The sequence below is a fragment of the Nerophis lumbriciformis genome, linkage group LG06, assembly GCF_033978685.3.
Source record: "Nerophis lumbriciformis linkage group LG06, RoL_Nlum_v2.1, whole genome shotgun sequence".
NCBI lineage: Eukaryota > Metazoa > Chordata > Actinopteri > Syngnathiformes > Syngnathidae > Nerophis > Nerophis lumbriciformis.
In genome coordinates, this window is record NC_084553.2 from 33,262,695 (window position 1) to 33,271,445 (window position 8,751).

At 37.5% G+C, this 8,751-nt stretch overlaps 1 protein-coding gene across 1 annotated transcript; it reads right to left on the reverse strand.

Moving 5' to 3' along the window:
- Positions 1 to 481: 481 nt before the first annotated feature.
- Positions 482 to 8,664, reverse strand: irf8 (interferon regulatory factor 8). Its single transcript, XM_061964183.2, has 9 exons — positions 8,074 to 8,664; positions 7,776 to 7,976; positions 6,262 to 6,445; positions 5,986 to 6,089; positions 5,859 to 5,916; positions 5,548 to 5,595; positions 1,262 to 1,657; positions 1,078 to 1,193; positions 482 to 1,006 (listed from the first exon to the last, which is right to left on the reverse strand). The coding sequence occupies exons 2-9, from the start codon at positions 7,944 to 7,946 to the stop codon at positions 815 to 817; spliced, it is 1,269 nt and encodes a 422-aa protein (XP_061820167.1). The 5' UTR covers positions 7,947 to 7,976; positions 8,074 to 8,664; the 3' UTR covers positions 482 to 814.
- Between the last annotated feature and the right edge of the window lie 87 nt (positions 8,665 to 8,751).

Here is an 8,751-nt window from a genome sequence, read left to right on the forward strand (position 1 = left end):
GTACACAAATACTCGGTGAATGAAGAGCATATTGTGTGATGTGACGTGTGCATTTTGCATGACTTTCACAAAAACAAGTTGAGTTTAAAAAAATAAAAATACAATTGTATAAATTAATTGCAGAATTGATTAATATGACTATGTATGCCACACTAAATATTTTCCATTCCGGTATTTTAACATAAGTATATTTACTTTGTTTTATAATGTAGTTGTGTTGACTCATTTTGCTGTAAGGTGTGTCAAAATGTAAGGTACGTGTTTAAATAGTAACAAATATCACAATCAAAAAGAGGAAGTCAGAGGGAATCTGTTTTTTTTTTATTAATGAAGTGATTAAAACATTTGAAAAGGTTTAAAAAGATGATAGTAAAACCTATCTGTCATATAAAAGCCTATAAACTTACATTTTTTTACAAAATGACATTAAAAAAAACAGTGATTTTCTATCTCACATTCAATGCACAGTGAATACGATATAAAAAAAAAAAACATGTCACCAGAGGGATTTGCTTTACAAAAACATTCAAAAATAGATCTGTTGGCTGGATTAAATCAGGTTGAACACCACTGCAAGGTACAACAATATACAGCACATACTGCTAAGTTCATGTGACAGTGTCAGACAAAACAGTATCATCTTTTGATTCAGCAGTAGAGTGTGCCTAATATTTTGCTTGTTTCAGTGTATTATTACAAGCCAATGGACTGACAAAGATGGCTCCCATCTTGCATACACTAAGCTCAGACATCGTGATGAAGCAGAGCGTCACACACACCAAAACGAAGAGTCTCACGTTGCTCTCCTGCACGCTCAGGCCGTGATGGGCACGTTTTCTCTGTAGCAGCCGGACCTTTGAGGACTGCCGTAGCTACACAGGTCCTGGTAAAGGCGTGCCATCTGCTCCGCCGAGAAGTCCTCACACAGCTCCATGTTGGCGCAGTACGTCTGAGTGCGCCGCGAGTTGACGGCCTCCAGCAGCTGTTGGCACTTCACCACCGTGATCTGCGACAGATCCACAACTGAAGTGAAGAAAAAAACTTGGCAAGAAAATATCCGAGCTTGTCGCTTCTCACCTGCACAACGATCAGCTTGTTCTTGGCGGTGTTGAGGTCATGAAGCTCCTCCCCAAAGCACAAAGTCACAGTCGGATCGGGAGCGGGAATCTGACCGTCCTGGTGCTGCTGCAGCGCTGCGACATGAAACACAAGGTTAAAACCTCTTTGCAGTCTTTAGTAGCAGAGACAAAGGAGGACTCACCTTGAAGGAACCTCCCAGTGTCGAAAATCTTCACCACCGCATCCCTCTCCAGTTTACAAGGCACGGAGCTGTAATGCGAGCCCGCGTCGGCCATTCCGCTCCAGAACACTCTGCTCTGGCACAACCTCTTGATGAAGATGCCCTCCTGGTTGGCCCGCAGCAGCAGCCCTCGCTCCAAGTGGCCCAGGAGCTTGTGGGTCACGTGGCGCTGGCGTTCGTACTCGATGAGCCCCGGCGGCGGGAAATAAACGCTCTGCATGCTGTCTGAGCTGTAGGGGGCGCCGCGGCCCGGGTGCTGCTGGCACGGCGAGATGCGACAGCCTTCGGGATGTGTTACCAGCGTGTTGCTCATCAGCTTGCCTCCATAGTAGAAGTAGATCATCATCTGGGAGAAGGCTGGAGGTCACAATAATGATCAATAAACAATAAATAATAACTTCATAAATCACATGGAATGTAGGATAACTGAGCCTATATAGTGGTGCACACTGCTGTCTTTCGTGCAGACAGCGCAGGTTCGATTCCCAGCCAACACGAAGCTACAGAGCAGGTCCTAAAAGCTGAGCCGACTGAGTCGTGTTTTTCTACTCAGACGTCCAAACACTGCACACTTTAAGAGATAATATTATGATTTTTCTTCTGCATTTAAAACACTTTCTTGTGGTCTACAATAACATGGAATGGTGATTCTTTGGTCAAAATTTTGCATAGATCAGTGGTTCTCAAACTTTTTTCACCAAGTACCATAATGGCCAGTAGGCCTTAGTAGTTTTTTTTAAACAAGGCAGAGGTTTTATTTAGCATGTATATTTAATATATGTGCCACTGTAATATTACACACAGTAACATTTTTTTAAATTAAAAAATAAAGTAGTTTACTTTAATCAAGTGATTCTTTGGTGTACCACTAGATTGAGCCCGCTTACCACTAGTGGTACACGTACCACATTTTGAGAATTACTGGGATAGATTTCGTTTTCAGGCCATATTCAAGCCACTTTCTGACCGTCTCTTCAGGATGCGTCGTTTTGTGGGCGGTCTTATTTACGTGTCTTCACTACTACTGAGTCATCTCCCCGTCAGCCAGGTTGTAGTTTTTAGCGCTTCTATATGGAGTCTTGTGACAGATATAAATTAGAACAATATGCTACCTTGTATAAGAAATGACAACAGCGGACGGTGCATGTGCATGTACGAGCCAGTCCGCGCCACAACAAGTGGATAGAGAAAAAGAAGGAACTTGTTGACTACAATGGCGGACTCGCGCAAAGCTCTTCAGGTAAAATGTTACCATATATTGAGCTATCTGCTGACGTCACCAATTGGAAAAACGTCACAAATTGGCCAAGTTCCAAACTGCTCATTTGGAGAAAGTATAAAGGAAGGCAAGATTATTTTATAAATATCTCTGCCATGCCTCCGTGGATTGATTTCAAATGTTCGGGAGTTCTGCAGATCCCAAATACACAAAAACAGGTACTAATAGGTAAGAAAAGGTGGTTTGCATAATAAGTCCCCTTTAAAAGAGATATATGATGATTTTTGTCTTTTCTGACTTATTCTGTAAATGTTGTTACAATGATGAATATTCGTGTTAAACAATGCCAAAGTGGCAAATCATGAGGTCATGCATTTTGGAGTGAGCTTGCATGCAGTTTTGAACGCTTCGGTTCACAGGGTTTTGTAGTCTGGCTACGTTGTGACATCAACGTGAGGTGGAAGCACCTATTTAGATATTTAGTCAACCTTTCAGCCAAAAAAGAGGTCGGAGGCTCCTACTATAAAAGGTAGTAGAAAGTATTTTTTTCATCTAATCTTGGCATGCGCATAATAATACAGACATGCGACGTACAGGCACTCTTTGAATCTATTAGGGAGTGTGCAGGTGTACCTAATGTTGTGATCGAGTGAATCTATATATGTTTAGGAAGTTTATTTTCAGCTGTTGGGACAGAAAAATAGCGGTGACGACTTCAGGATACATATTTAAACAGTGCACATTTTTAAAAGATAAAAACAGATACGTTGGAAGAGGGTGGGGCGTGGTTTCGTTTTCAATCTAGGAACGCCTCCACAAACGAAACATCTTGCAGACAAACTCAAAAAACGGGTTACAAAAGTGACTGTGGACCAAAACTTACGCATGATATACACTAAAGCATATTCAATACACATTAACTAGACCATAAGGAAGTGTTTTAGATTCAGATTAAAATCAACTCAATTAACTACTAGACTATTTGCATGCGTATCATTTTTTGGAATCGAGTTCCCAAACAAAGAATCACGCACGTTAGTGACATTTTTATAGAAAAAGGCTGCAAAATAAACCACCATTGGACCAAAGAAAGTCGCAAGTGCCAGCACTGTGATTAAAAAAAAGTGAGAAACACAATTAAATTCAAAAGAGAGCACGTAGCAAAGTACAAAGCTCTCCGCTCATCACCATCTTCACCAAAAAGTAAAAGTGATGTTAAAAGTCCTTTGAAGCTTGCAGCTTCAATACCGCTAATTTATTTTAGAGCATATTCTGCGTATTTTTGGCCAAAATTAAGCATTGATGATCTAGAATTAACAATATTGCAGTAGTATTGGCCTCAAGATTGGCCCAAACCAATCAGAGCTCGTTGTTCAGTACAGTGGACACTGATGGATTCAGCCTCAGGGAACATTATTATATTGGATCAAACAAGTGTAAAGGTGAATATGAAGGTATTATTTCATGTCTAGTGGGCTCTCATAATGTTAAAAACTGTATTTAGAATGTTGTTAACAAGTATTTAATGCTAGAGTCATGAAAATATTCAAAGTATAATTACTAATTCCTACTTCATTTAGCTCAAATAATAGCGATAAAAATGAATAAATAAATTGATAAAACAAGTGTTTACTATACCAGACTTTGCATCATTTATTCTGGGAAAAATGTATTCGTATTTCGTACAATTCGGTCGTCCGCTGACCTTTTGGAACAGATCGCTAACAAAAAACCGAGGTAACACTGTAAATACATACAGTATATCAGAAATATTAATCACATTGTATTAGGGGCAGGGCTGTCAAAACAACAAGTTCACTTATGTGATTAATCACAAAAAAAATAAGACATTAAACATGTATACATGCAGATTAATCACACAATTAATTTCGACTGTATGTGCTCCTTTAACTTAACCGCAGATGGTGTGTGTTATACGGTCAGTGATCAGGTCAAAGCATGCGCTAGCGCAAAGATGAGTGAGGAGATTCCATCTGGTGTGCTCACTGGTCAAACTGTCTTTTTTTTTTTTAGCAAATAAATGACGTGCATTCAAGTAAAACCTTTAAAAAATGTTACTGGATGACATTTTGACAATACAATTGCATTTGTGTCAAAATATTGGGGTCTTTTTTTTTTGTTAATTTAAATTATGCAAGGAAGTAATAACCTGTGATTAATCATGGTTAATCCAAATTTAAAAGTTATTAAATATATATACAATTATATATTTTTTTAAAGTGTGATTAATGTTATTAAAAAATCCTTCGACAGCACTAATTATACATACATACACATTCATATATATATATATGTATATATATATATATATATATATATATATATAGCACTAATTATACATACATACACATTCATATATATATATATATATATATATATATATATATATATGAATGTGTATGTATGTATAATTAGTGCTGTCGAAGGATTTATATATTATATCATATATATATGAATATATATGAATATATATGAAATAGAGAGGTACAGCACTTTTGATTTGTTTTTCATTTATTTATGAACGATGAATGCATTTTCACTTGTATAATAAAATGATACTTCTAAACTATTCTTTGCCTGCAAGGAATGTTGTGTTGATATGGAGACCAAATTATTTTCGCTCATTTAAGTACTTTTGTGTTCATGTTTTTCACATAAAAAAAACAACTCAAAGGAAACCATCCATCCATCCATCCATTTTCTACCGCTTGTCCCTTTCAGGGTCGCGGGGGGTGCTGGAGCCTATCTCAGCTGCATAACTGAGTTAAATTCCCTTGTCTGTGTTCTGTTTTTTTGGTTTTGTTTTGTTTACATTTTTAATATGCAATATTCAAGAGTGTTCTCACTTGACTAATAGTCCATACCCATGTTTCCTGTTTTGTTAACTTCAAAAATGTAAATTCTTCCGGTTTCTGATCAGGCAGACTTTGTAACATTTAAATTAGGGGTTACGGGGCCTTCTTTTTGCAAATCTGACAATTGTATTTGTGTGTGTTCCAATAATTACCTGAGCTGAGTGTGCCAGAGGGTAATGGGTCCTGATGCAGCGAGAAGGCTGTGGATCACAGAGAAGACTTAAGACTGTAGGCACATTCCCAACGACTTCTGACCACGCTGTTGTGTCATTACTTTGCCTTCTCATCAGAAATATTTATACAACCAAACAATCGCCTTAGTCAGCAAAGTTTAACAGGATGTTAGTCAATTCTTCCACTGCAGCGTTTGATTTGACACAGCATCAAGCAAACAACAGACAAGCTAGTCGAGTCCATGAATATGTTTTGTGGTGGCGGAAAATGTGTGTGCTTTTTTTCTTACTGCTGACACTAGTCTGGGGCCAGTACTCTGGGCTGGCCTGAAACCTGCAGCCTTCTTCCTGCAAAAATAAAATATTATTAACACAGTAGTAGTTTGACATAAAATGACTAATAAGAAAAAGCTTTACATCTTTAATGAGCCCCTCGATGTCTGCAGGGCTGCAGTCCATGTCGATCATGTCGCCAGAGCTGCTGCTGGCAGCCAGTGCCAACATCACAGAGCTTCTTCCATCTGTGCATCCACAATACAAGTACTCATGACACACTAACTGAGCATGCTTTAAACACAATTTCATATTCTAAACGAAGGATATTCAAATGTCACAGATGACTGCAACATGCCTGCTGATGCATAATGAGAGATTTGAACAGTATGGACATGCACATTCCAGACTAGAGCTTACGTTTCTGCTCGTCTTCAGGTACGATTCGGTAGACTTTGTATGGCTCAGAGATGTCTAGCTGAGACTTTTCTGTCACCTCCTCAAAGTCAGGACTTTTATTGAGTGCACAACGCAGCCTGGTCTTCCAAGTTGCTGGTTCTGCCTTGTCACCATCCTTAAATTTGCCTTTAAACACGGCCCATGCCTGCAGAAAGACATGTGTTATTAAATTAAATTAATGTAACTTTTTTTTTTTAAATACATGTGTCACATTGTTTCTATTCACCTTTTATACTTTTGAAAAAAATGTCTCTTTAATTACTTGCTTTTCAAAAATGACTGTTTCTATCATTTAAGTCTTGAAATAAACATGTAAACAAGCTTTTGTTGAACAATCTATAATTCACACAAGGATATGCAATGTACAATTAACATTACTGTATATAATCATAGTAATTATTTAGTTCAGTATAATAATATTAGGAGTGAGACTTTGGAGGAAACCAGCTACGAGATTGTCTGATTGGTCTAATAATACTGTACATATATAATTATTTTTACTATAAGTCATGGGAGTCAAACTCATGTTTGGAATTGGGGGTTGAATCATCAAAATCATTTCCACAAGGGGATGGGTCAAATGCAGAGGTTAATTTCACCACACCTAGTGTGTGTGACAATCATTGGTACTTTTTGTTTTTTATTGAGGGCCCCATCGCAGTTGTGGCTGCTCTCAGAGGGCCACTAGTAACAGTGAATATATATGACTATTTATGAATAATCGATCGCTTTCATTTGATTATTATATGTTTTATGTATGAATTGATGGATAAACTTGCATTGAAATCATAATTCAAGATGCCAAGTAAATATTTATTTTAACTAAAATGTTTTTGTGAATATATGAGAATATAATAAATGTTGCATAATCAGATAATATTAAGGTTTAAATTGTGTGTAGTTTAATGCGATACATGTTTTTTTTTCAGGCAACATCGAAAGAATGAATACATTTAGTAAGAAATATGAAGACGCACATTATTTCCAGGCTTTAACGTGGGGTGCAAGACCTTGAATTTGACACCTGTGCTATAAATTATATAAACAACACATTTCTATTGAACTAATCTAAGACTATTATTATCAATATGATTGAGACTTTTTATTAGTAAGTTGCACAGTGAAGTACATATTCCGTACAATTGACCACTAAATGGTAACACCCGAATAAGTTTTTCAACTTGTTTAAGTCGGGGTCCACTTAAACTGATTCATGATACAGATATATACTATCAGATATATACTATCATCATAATACAGTCATCACACAAGATAATCACATTGAATTATTTACATTATTTACAATCCGGGGTGTGGAGGGGGGGAATATATATATATATATATATATATATATATATAGGATATAATCATTGTATCAAATATTTAAAGGTCAAAACAATGATTTGTAGTCAGCCACATTGAAGGGGTCCTTCTTAAAGGTGTACCACACCATCATTCATATGTAAAGTACCAACCTTAAAGATGGATGCGTCTACTTCTTGGTTGTAATCCTGTTTCCCAGCGTGCTTCCATGGAATTCGGAACATGGTGTGACTTTCATCCTCCCAGAGGAGTCCGGAGTAGTGCGTACTCTGGATCTGCTCCACCAGCCACTGCTTCAGTCTCCGACCTCCCGAGTTTGACATCGCGTTTAAGGCACCTAAAACCCAATTCTACTGCAGGGGGGGAAAAAAAGTTTTGAATAAAGGAAAGTGTTGTTTAGAAAGCGATATCAACGAACGTCCCCCCAAAAGCGAAAGTAAAAGTACTTACAATGATATGTTGCCGGAGCTGTCAGAAGTCAAATGATGCCAAGACTCATCCATGTCAGGTTTATTGACGTCTTGTTGTCAATGGTCGTGACGAGCTCCTGTCTACGCTGGCCAATCATCGTCGTCCAGGCTACGTCACGCCCCGCCCACTCCGGAAGTGTAGTTCTATTAACTGTGGGCATTTACAAGAAATGGCCTGAGCTGACATACAGGCTGGCTATAAAGTTGCTGCCCACGTCAGCAATCCTTGCAGGTAGAGTCACAAGTAAACTTGCGTGGGGATTTCTGCAGATCCTTCTTTTTGCCACGCTCTTCTGAGAACAATATACTATAAATTATAATTCGTGGTCAGTAATTTTCCACTTGACTAAACTCTGATTCTTATCAATGAAGTTATCACTATCTATATAGGGTCCAACTTTGCCATGAGCAGTTTAGAAAATATATCAACACATTTAAATATTTAGTTATTTAAAATAACTTTAGATACTATTTATTATACCGTATTATGCTAATTATTGGCTGCTAATCCAATGACAGCCATTTAATATGTTAACATCATGAACACAAATATTTCTGTAACTGTCAGTGATTGCATTTTATTTAAAAAAAAAAAAAGACACATTTGTGCAATTAAAACAACCAAATGTACCGATGAAGTAATGAGACAAAAATAATC

Bases quoted from the DNA above. Each gene is read 5' to 3' on its own strand.
- irf8 (XM_061964183.2), bottom strand. From the start codon at position 7,946: ATGTCAAACTCGGGAGGTCGGAGACTGAAGCAGTGGCTGGTGGAGCAG. The intron at 5,917-5,985 runs GTAAAGCTTTTT...TTATTTTTGCAG, and splicing joins TCGAGGGGCTCATTAAAGAT to GAAGAAGGCTGCAGGTTTCA. The intron at 1,194-1,261 runs GTGAGTCCTCCT...TTCATGTCGCAG, and splicing joins CACTGGGAGGTTCCTTCAAG to CGCTGCAGCAGCACCAGGAC.